Source organism: Amblyomma mixtum, chromosome 2 (genome assembly GCF_055824585.1).
Source record: "Amblyomma mixtum isolate Tamu chromosome 2, ASM5582458v1, whole genome shotgun sequence".
Classification (NCBI taxonomy): domain Eukaryota; kingdom Metazoa; phylum Arthropoda; class Arachnida; order Ixodida; family Ixodidae; genus Amblyomma; species Amblyomma mixtum.
In genome coordinates this window covers 305,875,369-305,892,572 of record NC_143013.1, presented here as the reverse complement: position 1 = coordinate 305,892,572, position 17,204 = coordinate 305,875,369, and the positions used below count along the sequence as shown (strand labels likewise).

General features: G+C 47.1%; 1 protein-coding gene across 3 annotated transcripts in view; it reads left to right on the top strand.

Annotated features, from left to right (window-relative positions):
- The window catches only part of LOC149364804 (uncharacterized), a 227,313-nt gene that overhangs the window by 167,445 nt on the left and 42,664 nt on the right, over nucleotides 1–17,204 (top strand). For 2 of the 3 annotated variants that reach the window (XM_089574736.1, XM_089574735.1), the window contains one exon: nucleotides 308–434. The exons of the other annotated variant lie outside the window; for it this stretch is intronic. In XM_089574736.1, the coding sequence (XP_089430862.1) occupies nucleotides 308–434 (127 nt within the window). The remainder of the gene's footprint in view (nucleotides 1–307; nucleotides 435–17,204) is intronic. 3 annotated transcript variants of the gene reach the window in all.

The window sequence follows — 17,204 nt, the reverse complement described above, 5'->3', positions numbered from 1 at the left end:
CCGGAAGTCGGCAGCAAAACTGCCACACACGAAGTGTAGCATCATCTATGAGCACCGAGCTATAATTTTTCTGCGGGGTGGGTAGCTTAGTTTTTTCTTTAATAGATGGCGCGACAATCAGCACATGTCCAAATTTCTGACCAACAGGAATCACATATATATCATGAAGTGTAAGCTAACTTCGCCAAACGTAATTAATTACAGGGCTCCCGATGTAAGGAGTTCTGGATGTATGCAAGGATGCAAGGATGTGGGGTGCTTCCCTGTGACGTGCTCATTGGCGCGAACCCTTTGGGCGATGGCGCAGGCGCGGACCGCACCGTGTCGGAAGAGGATCTGCAGGAGACGACGAGCGTGGAGTCCGGAGGCGAGGCGAGGGCCGAGGCCGGATTCCGTTGCCCCGTGTGCGGGGCGCGCTTCACCGATAGAGCGCGGTGAGTGCCATGCATACCTCTGCCTCGATGATGCTGATGATGCCGACCTGGTACGACGGCGCCGCCGTCAGTCGTCACCTTCCGAGAGGGATTCGTCTCTTCTGGAAAACAATGGGGTCCGCAGGTCGGAGGCGGCAGTCCTTCAAATTTGGCTGAAGCATCCAAACACAGTTCTGGTTCTCAGCATGTGCGACGGTTAGAGCTCTTGCGTGCGCATTTTTTTTTTTTTGTAACTTGAGTAAAACAAATTGCACTCCTGTAAAATATTTGACTTCCATAATATTCTCACAAACATTTTCTCTAATTTCAGTGTTGAAACTTGTTGACAGCTTCATGGGGAAGGAGCAGCTGTGGGAGGGAGCATTGTGGGCGGGGGTGATGTAGGGATTCTAGTCTGCATCTATAGATGCGTGCGGAGGAGGTTTATAGGAGAGAAATAGGGAGAGGTAATGACAGTGTTGCATGAGTAAAAAATGTGTTATCTACCTGTCATGACCTTAGGGCAGTTGGGACAGTGAGCTTTATCGCGCCATCCGAGCTGGCAGAGCATTAGTGGAGGTGAAGGGGACGTTAGTCCAAAAACACTGCGGAGGATGTGTGCTAGTTTCGTGTTGAGTGACGGATGCGGCTGAGGGAAGATTGTGCGGTTTTCCCCGACGTTCCAGTAGTGTACGGCTATTTCTATGTTACGGTGCCGTTCGCTGACGTTTGATTTGGCCAGCGGATCGAAGACACCCGCACGTTAATTTCGCAGGTCAGTTGATGAACCAAACTCATTTCCCTTGATTCCCTCATGGTCACGTATCTAGCTTAGGGTGACTGTAATGTTGCGTGATTTCACTGTGGTATATTTGATTAGCCTGTCGTGTAGGTGCTGCTCCAGTTGTCTGCGTTGCATGTTGCGTATGGCTTTGCAGAAGTCGATATGGATGTTGGTGGTGTTTTTGTGCTTAGTGAGCAGAGAGGCTTATGTTGGGGAGCATGCGCTGGAATGGTTGTAGCCCAGCCGCGTGGGTGATCGGTGCTGTCAGTGTTGCCAGTTGTCATTGAAGCGCGTCTATGTATAGTCTTTGTCAAAAGTAATCAGGCTGCACGTTTTCCTTCATAGTCGTATATTAAAGCTATTAAGCCAGGCCTCAAGTTATAAATCTCTGTATGGCAAGAAGAACCCCTGTTCTCACCTTCAAATAGCTTTTTTATCTTTAGGGAAACCGTGAGGGCTCTGTTATGCGAATGAGAAGCAAACCATGGAGCCTGGTTACTTTTGACAAAGACTGTACTTAATTTATTACAACATTTATCTGAACCTATTTAGCCAATTGACTGCAAAGACACTTCGGCCGCCGCTAGAATGATTCCTTCTCTCTCTCCTCTCACTACCTGCTTCGCGCTTTCCCTCATGGCGCGGTCGAGGTGTCCACCGAGAGTGTCACAATATCCGCGCCGTTCGTTTTCTCGCGAACATTTCGCTTTACGCGCCTCGTAGTTCCCAGATAAAATGCCTCTAACATTGAATATCGAATATTCTGCGCACACAGCATACGCGTTGTGCACGTTGTTTGAACATTCTTAAGCATAATTCTCATTACGAGCACGATCTACAACATGCACTCTTGTTCGCTGCAAGCCAGGAAGCTTCGCCATTATCGGCCGCTTCTGGTAAACGAGCGCGATGTTTGCGTAAAACATGAGGCTGCGCGGCATGTCGGCGACTCCCTGCGCCCTCATTTAAAACAGCGGTCACGCTCTGCGTGGTGCGATCTGTTCGGAAAATTAAAAAGAAGTCAGCCGCTTGCAAACGAAGGAGAAAAAAATTTCCGGGTTGCACACTCGGTTGCATAAGTTCGCGCGGGAGGGATTGTATCATCGCGAGGAGGCGTCACCTCCCAACTTGGAAGTTTTGCGATTGTGTGCCCGCCCCCGAAGTGCGACCTTGAAAGTTTCGAGAACCACGCCCCCTTTTCTGTTCGCCCGAAGAGATTCCGCAGATGTGCGCTGAAGCCAAACTCAAACCGACTAGGGGAGCGGGAATGTTTGAAAAATGCCTTCTTTGTCGTGAACAAATTTCTTTGGGCTATGGGTGGCCTTAAACAATGAGCAGTTTTTTACAAGTGGAATAAAAAAGAACATTTCACTAGAATTTATGATGATACGAAGCGCAAGTCTGTCTATAGTCGGATACAGCTTAAGTCTGCAGTGAAGCTCCGCCCACATTCAGCCTCCGCGCACAGAATTCCTCCACGACGAAAAAGTAGTCCGCCGCTTACACGTTTGTTCTTACATAAACAAGAAGCTAATCACAAGAAAAATATTATGAGCTCTAGAATTTTGATACGTGGATTGTTTGATATAGTCAGACATTAAAAAGCTGGTTTCCTTTAGAGTTGCGATTTGCCAGCGGAGTAATACAAGACGCCGCGGACCGCGGCCAGTGTTAGCAACTGCTGTTTTTTTAAGTTGTATCCTACTATAGAAACGAATAGGCTCGTGAATGCTCTTCTTTTAATAACTTTTTTCATTATCATTTGTCTGGTTTGTGGAGCTGAAGGCGCTTAGGAAAATGCTGAATATTTCAAACAAATTGTTCATGTTATTCAGCACTTAACCCCAGTAACTTGAGTAACGTTTCAGCGCATTTCAAAGCATTGTCTAGTTTAGTTGCAGTCTTCTTGACTGAAATTCATTGCTTCGAAAAGAATTGTGGTTTTCTTAGCGCTCGTAAATAGGCTCATTGAATTAGAAAATTTCTTTAAGGCAGCGTCTCTGCTTTATACATACAACCTAGTAAGAAGTAATTCCACAGACTGCAGGATTAGGACGTTAGTAAGATAATATAAACACAAGACGTCGGTCTGAAACGTGAAAACAAGAATGGAATATCAAATGAACATAAGGCGGAGCTCAGTGGAAACGCTGTCTCTAACCCGTTATCTTTTAAAAACGGGGATCCTTTCTCTATAGCCTTAGCAATTTATTGTTGCGTTTCAAACCATATTTCATCGAAAGTTTCGTGCACATTGTGTATCGGTCACTGAAATTCAATTGCGTTCATTTATAAAATACAGTCTTTTGATGGGCACTCCTGGAGGCAACTTAATTAAGGTTCGACTGCCGGCAGCCCAGTCAGCTATGCGGATAAGAATTGAACACCTGTAACAAAGACGCACTGCGCGCTCTACGTCGTGTACTGTATTTATAAGTTGTTCTCAACAAAACTCGAAGGATCTGATAAAGCACGCAATGCTTGTGCTTGGTCCTGCAGTTCGCTCCAATATACGACAGAAAACCGTTTGAAATCACGGGCGGAAAATTCTTTCTGTTGGCAAAAGGAGAGGGGGGTGACCGCAGCACCTCCTCTCCCTTAACTCTGTAATGTCCATTGTATCATCTGTGGGGCAGAGTGTAAAAATGTGAATAATTTTTAACATATTCAGTAATATTCTAAATTGATCAACACCACAAATTAAATAAATAAATTTTAAAAAAAGTCCCCTGTGCCCCTTGGTTTATGTGGCTGTTGGCTTCTGTCATTGCTAACATATAGTTGTAGAGCCGTTCTTTTCTCATATGTTTATCAAACCTTGATCAAAGTTTCAGCTACCACATAGATCAGAGGCCTGCTGAAAGATAAATTCGTGGTAAAGTTAACCTGAAAGTTAAAATAGCGAAAAATTTCTGTGCTCATAGTGTTGCAATGGTAGTAGATGGAGCAATTTTGATTTTTCATTTTGATTTGTTGCGTACGCCTGAGCATTTGCGATGAGTTCTATCGTACTTAAATATTCAGAAGTCACCAAAATTAGCAAAATCTAATTATTCTGCAATCATTCCTTTGTTTAAAAACCTCCCAATTTGTCACATTTCTGTATTGAAGAGGCGGTTTGTCAAGAAATCTGGAAATTTCAGCATTTTTATCCGACATTTTAGTAACCGCGGAATAAAGAATTGATAATGAAAAAAAAACGGCATTGGCACCAACTTTTTCGACGAGAGAGAGAGAGAGATGGGGAGAAAGAAACGGCGCGGAGGTTTTACGCGGGAAAAGGTACCGGTTTCCTAACCCCCACTGGTGTAAAGGGAAGGGCGGATATAAAAGAGAAGGATGAAAGGAGAGCTGAGCAAAAAATGAAGTGTGTCAAGAAAATAAATAAGGACTGTATGCGCAGCAAAGTCATAACCAAAGGAATAAGTATACGACGCCCTCAAGAAACAGAAGAGTGCTCACAGGGCCTTCAGAACCGATGGTCGGTGCAGCCGTCGTCCGAGAATCTTCATCTCCTCCAGCGGGCGAAGGTCAAGGTAGTCTTGCGCACGGCACAGAGGCTGTCTTTCGGCAGCATGTATAGGGCATGCACGGAGAACGTGTTCAGGAAATACACTGTGAAAATAGGAACAGATGCAAGCCTACTTCAAGTGTTGTTCATAAATCTGCATCTGCCTTTAGCGGATGAAGTATTCTGTAAAAAAAAAAAAGGGGGGGGGGGGGGGGACATTAAACGTATGCCGAAATAATGTTTTTAAAGTCAGTTTCAACCGAAAAAGGTCATTATCTTTAACCTGTAAGCCATAGCTTGCTTGCTATTGTATAGAAGTTCCATTGGCTACTGAGTAGAAAGTGTGGACGCCGGGAGCCCGGTGAGGCTATGGGGCTGTTGAATTAAGTGGCGAAGTTTTACGTTCTGCGTCATTAATCAGGATACTTTAGAGAAACGTCCGCTGCAAACCGAGATGCTCCACTGCATCATCCTCATGTTTCCTCTCTACTGGCGCAGCGCTTCCTTTTCGCAGACTCATCACCTGTTCCCGGACAGAGTGCCTCTCTATGTCAAACTCCATAATGTTACGAATTTTCGACTCTTCACTCAAACATTCGATATATCACTGAAAGTAACTTGTACTTCTTTGATGGAGATTAATATTCGCCGAAGAAAACCGAAAGTTTCGTTCTTAAATATACAGGTGAAAAAAACCTGCCGGACTTTCGAAAAATAAAAACCAAAAATCCAACCCCCTACCTATGACTTAAGCACCCAGGTTCATCAAGGAAATTATAAATCGATTCTAAAATGATTAACCCGCCCAGGAAGCAAGCATGCACGCGTTTTGGGCCCACGCTCGTGTTCTGTACGAATCACCCGTCGTACACCGATCACGCGCTCCTTTCTTTATCGGGCCGCGCACTGTATGCATCAACAGCAGCAAGAAGTTCGCGCTGTAGCCGCTGACAACAATTAACCATTGTTCGCTCGGCCAGCCGACGACTGACTGCCCCCGGAACCGTGTTGTTTTGCCCCCGCGTGGCCGGCTGACACGGGGTTCACAACACGGCCGGAGCTGCCCGGGAAACAACCTCGGCGCGTACGCGTTTCGCCGTTGTGGCCATCTGCGCCGCGCGTTCCAGTAACGGACACGGCGAGTCTCTGGAGGGGCGCAGCTGATGACGTGAGAGGGGGGGGGGGGGGGGGGGCTTACTTGCCCCCGCAGCGGGCGCGGGGGGTGCCGGTGCGTGACCACCACCAGGGGGCGCCGCCTTCGAACTCGGCGCAGTGGCTACCGGCGGCGCGGGGGCTTGCAGGTGCGCGGGCCACGGTGGCCGACCCCGCGCTCCGTGCAGCGCAACCGGGCACGCTCCACCGCCAACCGACGACCCCGGCGACTTTTTGCGGCTTCGGTTGCAACTGCTGCCGCCGGGGTCAGAGACAGTAGTGTCCGACAGGCGACGCCTCCTCGCAGCAGACTGTGAGCCTCCGGTTCCTGACTGACGTAGTCTCCGGTTCCGGAATTTGGGCTGCCGTGTTCCCGGGCGTTCGTGGCGTTGTAGGGGCATCGCTTGTCCTAGAGATTTACGAAGATTCACTGTCAAAACTTCGGTGACGTCATAAATGAACGATGAAGGAAACGAAGACGAGAAGTTTTCAAGGTTGACTAGCCATGTCCAACATTCCCGAAAAAAAGTTTTGAAAATTGGAAAATTGTAAGATACTGTTATGGAAATATTGAAGGTAATGGTCCATTCTTCTGATATGTAGCAAAATCCTTCTTTTAAAGTGTTCTCATCGATCACATCAAACAGTTAAGTCCGCTATAGAAAACTAACGGGGAACGCTTTTGATGATAGCAAATACTTTGACAAAAAAAGAAATTCAAGACCGCCGTCGGGTGATCTGCGGATATATTGACTGTTATAGTGACATCTTACATTATGTGAAAAAACTGCGTTCATAAATGGTTTTCCGCTTTAAAATGCTTTTGTCCAGGATTGTTGGGTACGCTGGTATGTGATGTGAGGTATATGATCACACGTGTATAATTAATGACAAAAAAGCGTTGCAGGGTATTGTACATGGTAATGGTATATTACAATACGCTAGATAAAGCACCTGTATTAACCGTAGCAATAAGCCTTTCAAGAAAAGAATAAAAAAAAAAACATGCTTATGACCCGACAGCTCTTGAAAATCACATCCTTCAAACGTGAAGCACGCTGGGTGTAACGATATACCTACTCGCTTAATAAACGGTAGCGAAGGCCACACAGAGGGACAAAAAAAGCACTCAAAACCTGAATTTGTAGTGTTTCAGTCGCCCTGGCTTGCTTCAGCTGATGGCCAATTCTTCCCAGAAAGGTGTTTAGGTTGATTAGGAGTCGTAGGGCAAAAATGTGGCAAACAACTCCATCCTGGCGTGATGACGTCTTTCGTAAAATTAATGAAATAAATCTCGACAGTTACTTGAACTCGTCGCAAACTCATCTAAATCATGGCACTCCTCTCCCTCGTGTATCCCCTCTACGTACTTTATCCCAATCGCCTTTTGATCTTTTTAGCCCCTGGTTGATGGTTAGCTTGTCTAACGGATGGTGATCCTTCGACGAGGAGAGTGGGACAGTTAGGACAACACGCAAGAATGACGATTTCCGATGGTCCACCTGGAAGCTGAAAGTTTTTTGGACCGTTCCGCAGCAGAGTTCTTTTTAATCATGTCTTCTTTCACTTGGAGAAGCGGATGGGAGGTGAACTTGTTCCCGGAGTCGTGTAAGATGGTGGCGGAAGGCGGGGTCAGCGGATGGAGAGGAGTTGCGAACTTAACCTCTATGCCGGTTGTGTGCGGCCATTCACAAAGCAGGTGTCACAAGGAGCCTGTTAGCCACTCTCATAGCACACTTCGTTCTGACCACCTTCGCTTCGGGCATCTAACTTCTGACATCTGAGCATACACGCGCACGCGTCCTCAACCATGCACATATACGCACATTCACACTCACTCACTAACTCAGTTGCTTGCTGACTACTCAGATGCTCAGAAACAACTCACTAATGCCTTCACTCACTCACTCCCTCTCACTCACTCACTCACTCACTCTCACTCACTCACCCACCCACTCACTCACTCACTCTCACTCACTCACCCACCCACTCACTCATTCACTCACTCACTCACCCATCCACTCACTCACTCACTCACCCACCCACTCACTCACTCACTCACTCACTCACCCACTCACTCTCACTCACTCACCCACCCACTCACTCACTCACTCACTCGCTCACTCACTCACTCACTCACTCACTCGCTCACTCACTCACTCACCCACCCACTCACTCTCACTCACCCACCCACTCACTCACTCACTCACTCACTCACTCACTCACTCACTCACTCACTCACTCACTCACTCACTCACTAAAAGGAACCACTCAGTGAACACACCAAACAGGAAAGAGCGACAGCTGCCCGCGCACTAGAGGGCGCCCAGGATGGACGCAGTATACGAGACGGGTGCAAACAGTGGCACCTATGGAGAGGAAACGGCTCCAGCATCGATACAGGCGCATCCACAGGAGTGCTCGAAAGGACATGAGCTGCTTGGAACTCACTGACAATGAGCGCGTCTCCCATGATACTGCCGTTCATGAGATGTGTTGTTGCATTTTGATAATTCTGCAGTATATACCGCATAAGCCAATTCTTACGCTACTAGGCCTTTCGGCGTCCCTGGCGGCAATGACGCTGACCTGCTCCTCCTCTTCTCTCTCAAGTCCACCAACATCATCATCATCACAGCCACCAGTGTCATCACGTCTACTGATCAAAAAAGGACTGTCTCATGGATCCCCAGTTATATGTCTTGGGCCAGCCGTTGACACCTTTCTTCAAAAGACGTCCTGATCTCCCCGCATGAGCTCCACAGAGGAAAGTCGGTCTCATTGTTTACCTGTTAACCCTGCCCACGCCCTCTACAAATTTCCTGATTTTCCCACCTGACCTCCTCGCGAATCGTCATTAAAACTGCACTTCACTTTTCTTCGCTCGTTTCCCGCACACGTTTGTTAACCGGTCCGCGGTAGCCGAGCCTCCGGCCGGAATGCCCTCGCTTATTGCGTGCCTCCGTTGGCCGGCGGGACGGACGGACCGAGTGTGCGCCCGCGCTCATTGCGGCCAGGCGTGGTCCAACGCGAAGGTTCTCCTCGGCATTTCACGGCGGCCGTCGCGCCTAGCTGCGTCCATCACTCACCGAACGGCGCTGCCGACAAAGGGTACGCACGCAGCACTGCGGCCGCTCCCAGTTTCTCGGCACAGGCTCGAAACTTCGCGGCCTGATGCAACGCCGCCGTCACCAACGGAACCAAATGGGCGACCACGTGACCGGCTTCGAAGGGAGAAAGGAACGCTCGCGTGGGTAAACGAAGGTTGCGTGGAACCGCGCGACGGGACGAAGACAATCGCAGCGGCGGATATTATTATTTGGCCGCGACTCGCGAAGCGAAAATTATATTTTTGAGCTGTGAAAAGATCACGAGCTCTATAGAACTGAGGCGGCGCCTCATTTCCGAGGAGGTTACTCAGCGTGCTAGTGTATCGCGTTCAGAGGCTCCGGATAAAGCGAACCTCGCCTAAAACGAGTACGTCAGTGGCTTTTCACAGCTGTTATTTGCGCTTCCAGACTGTATTGTGTAATTTTATCAATCCATTAAGTATCCATTAATGATTATTTGTTTACATACAATGAATATCTTGGTTTGGTTCGGTTTATGGCGTTTAACGTCCCAAAGCGACTCAGGCTATGACAGACGCCGTAGTGGAGGTCTTCGGAAATTTCGACCACCTGGGGTTCTTTAACGTGCACTGACATCGCACAGTACACGGGCCTCTAGAATTTCTCCTCCAAAGAAATTCAACCGCCGCGGCCGGGATCGAACCCGCGTCTTTCGTGTCAGCAGCCGAGCACCATAACCACTGAGTCACCGCGGCGGCACAAGTGAATATCTATTTAAATGACGGAATTTTCGGTTTTTGTAATTTACTTGTCTTCGTTGTGGTAATTTCTTGCGATAATGACTACGTTGTAATCTGAAATTTCTTCGCAGAGCTAAGTGTAATATTGTGCGCTTTTTTTCTTTTTTGAGTGTTAGGTTGTGACTACAGGGCTTTTTACCCCCTCCCCTCCTTCCCCGTTATGTAGTACCTTCGAAAGAGGGCCTTTAAGGGTATCTGGAATAAAATGCAAAACAAAATAAACACTAAATATTTATGTAGTTTTGTACTCCATTTCGGCTTCACTTAAACTTGTATTTTTCTCCCACAGCTCTCTGTGATTCTGTGACTCTGTGAACCTGCTCCTTTTAGCAAGTTCACCAGTCTTGCCAGTGAGGAAACATAAATTTCAGCTACAACGAAAGAGGAAGGGGGAAAATTTTACAAGCGATGCTCAGGAACAGGAAATAACTCTGAGGAGAATAGAAACATGCACATACTCAAGCCCCTAGAGACTTCATACAACCTACCCAGAAGACTACAAGCCACAATACGGACACTCGCATTGAGGCGGACCTATAACACGGTATTGGCCTGCCAAAACAACACAGTAATAGAAAGGATAAAAGAACCAACGATTGAGGGGTAGAAGGAAATGCTGTTTAGCTTCGACCTGAAAGTTCAGTAGGAGCCGATCGAAAGGGCAAGAGCGGCTGCAAGGTAGAATGGACTCCCGGAATAGGGCGGCCTACAACGAATATTTGTTCCATTCAAAATGTTTTCATCATCGTCATCACCGATGATGATGATGATCATGATGATGTAATGTAATGTCCCAGACGGGATCTTTATGTGATGTAATGTCCCTTATGTAATGTCCCAGACGGGATCTTTATGGGTACAATAAATGATGATGATGATGCCGGTTCTATTAGAGGGCACTTGCAGAAAGATTTTCAGCTATGTATACAGGATGACTCGATTGACCATGACTTCATATGAGCCATGGTAAATTAAAGAATGCTTACTTACGACTCGCGGCTGAAAAGACGACGCGTTAAAGACCGATTAGTTTATTCTCTGTTGCGTGCAAAATATTGATTAAGCGAATTTCCATTAGGATCACAGAAACGTTCGGTTTCAATCAACATAGGTAACCAGCTGATTTTCAGAAAGAATCGTCGACGATAGGCCAAACTCATGACACCAATAAGCTAATCCAATAATGTGCATAATATAACATAGCGCTGCATATGGCCTTAGCAAATTACGAAAATGCATTTGTTTAGTTTGACGCAACAACAGTGAGGGGGCGTTGTTTAAGCACGACATTGAGGAAGTTTATGTAAATATGTTGAAGGACATTTGCAGGGACTACAGGGAGGCAATGTAGACCTTCACAGGGATTGTTAGAGAACGTCAATTAGAGAAAATGTCAGCTAGGGAAACCCTGCAGAGTCCCTTGTTAATCTCTGCAAGCTTATAAGACGCACTGAGAACGTTTTGTTGGGGAGAACTGGTTGCAAGAATGATTGGAGAGTGCCTCAGTAGCCTCCGATTGCCTTATAACGTAGCCCTGCTAAACAACTCTAGAAATAAGTTTCAGTGCATGTGCCAGGCCCTAAACCGACACAGCACAGTACTGGGCATGAAAATTACCAAGGAGAAAATTAATATTGAACAGCATTGGAAGGTAGTAAGCTGTATTGGAGTACAGTGCATCTATCTCAGCCACGTAGTGGCCGTACCTCCGCACCGTTATAAAAAAAAATAAAATGGAGGAGCAAATGAGCATTTACTCCCTTATTTCAGAAACGACAACCATGAAAAAACAGTACTTAAAATTGAAAACTGCGCGTACGCGGCTGCGTGACCGAAACTCGCAGGGCAGCGACAATGATTAAAATTATATTGAGGACAACACCGCGTCAATGAAAAAGCAAATGCCAGGGGTCACGTTGAGAATCAAAGTGAGCAACGTGGATTAGAGAAGTTCCTTCTTTCTTCCTTTATTTCATTCTCTCTTCCCTTATTTCATTATCTCTTCCTTTATGTCCTAATTTCCTTCTCTGTTTCCTTATTTTTATTTCCTTTCCTCTTTCCTTTTTCCCTCTTTCCCTTTTCCCTCTTTTATTTTCTTCCTTCATTCTTTCTTCTTTTCTTTCCTTCTTCCCTTCTCGTTCTCTCTTTCCTTCCTTTGTTTATTTCTTCATTTATTTCCTCATTTCCTTCTTTGTTTCTTCCTTTATTTCCTCACTTCCCTCCTCCTTTCCTTCGTGGTTTCTTTTCTTCCTTTCTTTCTTTTTTTATTTCCTTCTTTCCTTGGTTTTAGAACTCTTCCTCTATTTCCTTTCTTTCCTTATCCCCGTCTTTGTTTTATTTGCTTTTTGAACTCCTTCCCTTGTTCCTTCTTTGTTCCATTATTAGGTGATTATTTTCTACCTTCTTTTATTTTTCCTTTTTTCTTCCTTCTCACTTCCCACATTTCCTTCCTTCTTTCTTTCTTCCTTCCTTTCTTTCTTTCTTTCTTTCTTTCTGTCGTCCTTTCTTTCTTTCTTTCTTTCTTTCTTTCTTTCTTTCTTTCTTTCTTTCTTTCTTTCTTTCTTTCTTTCTGTCTTCCTTTCTCTCCTTCTTTCCTTCCTACTTTCTTTCTTTCCTTCCTTCCTTTCTTCCTTCCTTTTTGTCCTCCCATACGAGTTGATGTTTGGCTCTGCCGTGTACGTTTACTTGAACTGATTACAAATCCCTTTATGTGTTGAGGGTCATCTTTTCCTTCAGTGCGCAGCACAGATTAAAACTACTAACCGGGGCATTGACCGTGCCACAACGTCGCGCGTATTTCCCGGCCGGCCCCAAATTCCCCCGGGGAGAGCGCAGGAGTCGTAAACCACAAATGAAAAAGACAAGCCAGATATCACTGAAAGACAAAGCGGATTTCTAAAGCGAATATACCAACGGTGTCGACAGTCACTAAAACTCAGGAAACAGCGGTGTTTCGTTAACAGAGCGCAAATATGTCTTTTTTGTGCTCCTTTGCGGGAGTCATAGTGTAGTAAACCCCCCCGCCTGAGGTGCGTCTTCATCTCTTTCGTCAATCCATTTATCAAGAGCTGAACGGCATGCACTCGGACAGAGGCTAAGAACAGTATTGACTGGTCACTATAGATTTTGGCCGGCGCTGCTTTGAATTAATCCGGCAACCAATCACCGAAGTCTAAAAGAAATAGGAACGAAAGTATGTTGGCTAAAATAAATTTCGTTTCTCCATTTTTTTTCAGTCGCTCTGCCAGCTTAAACATCCCAAAAGTTTCATTTGTGCGCACAAGGTAGGGAAATGAGGGGCTCGTTAGATAAGATAAGATAAGATAAGATAAGATAAGATAAGATAAGATAAGAAGTTTATTTAGACAGGTACAAATGTCTGGGAGAATGGCGAAAAGGCAGTGAGATGCCTGACAAAGCGCCATCCCCCCATACCCCCTCTCCCAACTCCCAATATACATACATACGAAGGAATTCAAAAAAGCATAGCGGAATGTTTTTTTTTAGTAGTTTGATTTGTGGTTTTGATCAACGGGAAATCATAGCATAATCAATGTTCATCTGAAAAATAATTAATTAGAAAATAGAAGAGAAACAACCACATGCCACCGGCGGTATCCGAACCCACGACAATTCGGCGTTAGTTCAATTATTTTTCAGGTAGATATTGATATGTTTTGCCGTACTAGTAGCGTGTCCCACCAGGCATCGGGTCCAGGAGCACCGCCGCAGTGCCGAAGGAGGAAGGGACGTGGGCCGGAGACGGGGAGTAGGGGAAGTGAAGGAAAAACTGTATTTACATTTTTACATGAATATTTACAAAAAGACAAACATGGTAAAAACTGAGAAGACTCAGGAAACGTTGAGCGGATCGCTCAGGGAGTCGCTCCGGGAATCGCTCCTCGATGAACGGCTCGAGCGCTTTAAATAGACCCTCCCGAGATCTTCCCGCCTTTTTCAACCAATCGTAGGGACTTCGTCCGGGTGCTCCAAGGTCGTTCACCTCTTCGTCGTCTTCCTCGGCTGAGGCCCTTGAATAGTCGGAAGTGGCCCGTCAGGCCAGGTGAATTTCATATCTTGTCTCGAGGAAACAAGATGGGCGAACACCTGCCGCGTCGTCACCTCGCTTCATCCGCTGAGGCCCGTGGATAATCGGAAATGTCCAGAAGAGCATGTTGACGTGCTAGTCGTTTCCGGCCAGGTGGATATATATATCTTTGTTCCAAGGAAATTCCCCAAATGCGAACACCTGCCGCGTCGTCACCCCGCGGTTGACAAAAGAGCTAGGACCGGTTGAATGGTAGGCGCTTGGCAGACGCTCGTCTCCGCAGGTAGCAGCTGGCGTTGAGACATGTCACCTTGACAGATGCACACAATGTCGCAAGGTCAATACTTGGGTGCCTTGGGTGACGTTAAAGGGGAACTCCGGAAGACACGTCGTGGCAGTTTGGCAGAAGTGGTGGTACCAGGAATCCAGGAGTTGAATACCTCCCTCGTGTTCGTTTCCACCTGTCATGAGGTTGCATGGGAGCACGTGCTTCATGAAGACCACTTTCGCAGAACGACGCACTGCCTCTGGGCATGGCCTAAGTGGACACAGGTGTGACGGGAACACACAAAGAGAGTTAGGGGGGGGGGGGGGGGGGGGGGTAGAAACACAACAATATCGAATAAGCAATAATTTCCAATCGGGTAACAGGAATAATAGGTATAAAAGTTCTATTCGCTTTCCTTGGTATCAATGGTTGTTGGCTTCCTTCATGTAAAAGCAACATTTAGAACTTATGAATATATTTTAATTGAAATTAATGCTTCTGAAAGATATTGACTAATGAACCATATAGGGAAAAGACAGGACGATTTGACTAGAGAGTGATGAGGAGAATAGCAGTCAACCTGGCGCACCTTAAACTTGTACAGTCCCCCTCTCCTCACGCTCATTAAGTCAAAATTACCAAAATCGCCCTGTGCATTGTTTTGTTGTTCCACACTGCTGTGTTCTTCAGTAGAGATCTCGGAAAGAACACAGCGCACAATCGTCGTCTGTTTACTAGGCGCTTCCGCGCCACAGCCGGCAGTCCCCATCGCGCGTTTTCTTCTGTCACGCCTGAGGAGTTTAAGGCCGACCTAGCGGCTCCGCGGTCCGTCCACCACGGCTCCGTAAGCGCGCGCGCGTACCGAGCGAGAAAAGAAGAGCGAGAGAAAGGAGCAGCAAAGGAAGAAAGAAACACAAAGAAGAAGAAAGGAAACAGAGAGAGCAAAAAAAGGAGCGGCGCGCCCGGCGGCGGCAGCGAAAGCCCGAGAGGGGAGCGGCCGGTGGGGGGGGGGGGGGGGGGGGATAGTTGCCGAACGCGCTCGCTCGCACACACGCACACACACAGTGCGCTGGCGGTGCCGTAGCGGCGGAGGAAAGACGTTTCGGCTCTCGATAGCGCTCCGCTGCCCTGGTACTGCGGGCGCCCAGAACCCGCGCGCTGGGCGGCGCCCCGAGGGCCCTGCGAGGAGGAGGAGCGCGCGCGCGCGCGAAAGCAGGTCGCCTCACTTTCTTCTCGTCCGTCATTAGAGCGGCGCGGAAAAAACGGCTGGGCCGCGGCGCGGCTGCTGTCACACGCGGATGCGCCGCTGCTCGGATACGACGACGACGACGCTGCCCGCCGCCGGCCGCCGCTGCCGCTGCCTCCGCTCCGGGCTACCGCTCCTCAACCTCCTCATCCCGGGTGAGTGCCCACCTCCCGGGCTCCGGCCGCGGGCCGCGCCGGGCTCCCCATCTTCTTCGGCCGCACCATCTTCGATCAGTGATCGCGCCGCCGGTGTTCCGATGAATTTTATTGTTTTTTTTTCTCCAATCAACTTTGGGATCATCCTCCACTTCCTGCGGTGAAAGCGCGCCCCAGTGTGAACCGCTTCCAGCGATTTCCGCTTCTCGAGTGCGAGCGAGCGTCCTGGTCGGGTGCTCCTTCCGATAACATCATCGCTTCCTCGTTTTTAAACCTTTTCTTTCCATTTTTGCTTTATTTTATTTTAGGTTTTTTAACTAAATCAATTATTCGGGTTAATTACCCGTGGTTACTGCTGTTTCGATGGAGCCCTGCAGTTTGTTTTAATGGTTAGGTAATGGCGCGCTCATCGATGATGGCTTTGTGATGATGCGGTAAAGGTGCTCCGTGCTCAAAGAATGGGTGATAACAACTGACGATCGGAAATCACCTCGCCGTAACCTCTGCGCGTGTGATGCCCAACGTCGGTCCAATGTTGGTTTCGAAGTGGTCACTCAGTGCTTGCTCCGGCAATTCATATTGCGGTCGGATGAGGCTGACGGTTCATTCACATTCCTGTTGCGCTGTTTGAAGTCACGAAAAAATTTTTCTCGAGTTTTTCTCAGGTAAAAAGTGTGAGGTAGGTAAATAAAAATTTACGTCCACATAGCTGCGACATTAAGCAGACAAGAAGCTGATCCCATCTCTGCAACCTCTCTCAATACTGTCATCTGAAAATGTCCTAAAGCAAAGAAACCTGTAAGAATAGATTCATGCTTGTTTTTAATCAATTGTAATTTTTTGTTCGCTTCGAGATTGTTTAGTTAGTCGTATAGTCTGCGACTATTCGTCTTGTCAGGCAGCATGTGCGATATGAAAATAGGGCGCGCGGTATCAACTTCAGAAATGGCTGCTTTTACTCATTATTGTTCACTCGAAGGTGCTCGATAAGAACTTTCATTATTTTGGGATTTGTTGGTACTTTCGCAGAAGCTCGTGTTTTCAGGCCTTGTGAATCCACCGCTGTAGACAACTCTCTTCCTTTGCAAGTCAAGAAATGAATTCGGTTCCCACGGTCCTCGCGAAGTCGCCTGCTTCTGTTCAGCGTTCTTTTTGTATCCAGTATAATCCTCTCAGAGCGAGGCGGTAACGGAGGACTTGCATATTTTGCGTTCATCTTCAGCGTTTCGAGGTCTTCCTGTGAGTCACAGTGATAAGCGGAGAGAATAAAGAAATTCGCTCCCTGTGAGTTGACCGGACATCTTGTCCTGGACAATTATTTCGGTGGCCGAGTTATATTACCGAGGAACATGCTGTGCGCGTACTTGTCAGTATGAGCGAATAATCGTTTCCGCGGTTTTTCTTGTTTGAAAGCGAGAGCTGCCGTTGTTGCTTACGCGTGTGGAATGTATTGTAATAGCGGCTTCATCACTGCTTCTTTCGGAGTGGCGTCTGCAATGGTTTCAATCGCTTCTTACTTGTTTATTTATTTTGACATCTCGTACTTTTTATGGACACAAGCTATGAATATAAGGCGCGCAAGCGGTCTGATGAGCTTATCTGTATTCTGCACATTTTCAGCGGTGTAGTCCTTACGGTTCGGAAAATCCTTGCCATTGCTGGTGTATCCGCTTTTAGGGGTCAGCCGGTTTGAACTGCTCAAGAAAAGAAGAAAGAAAAAACATTTTGCACCGAGTGCTTTGAAGCAATGATCGAT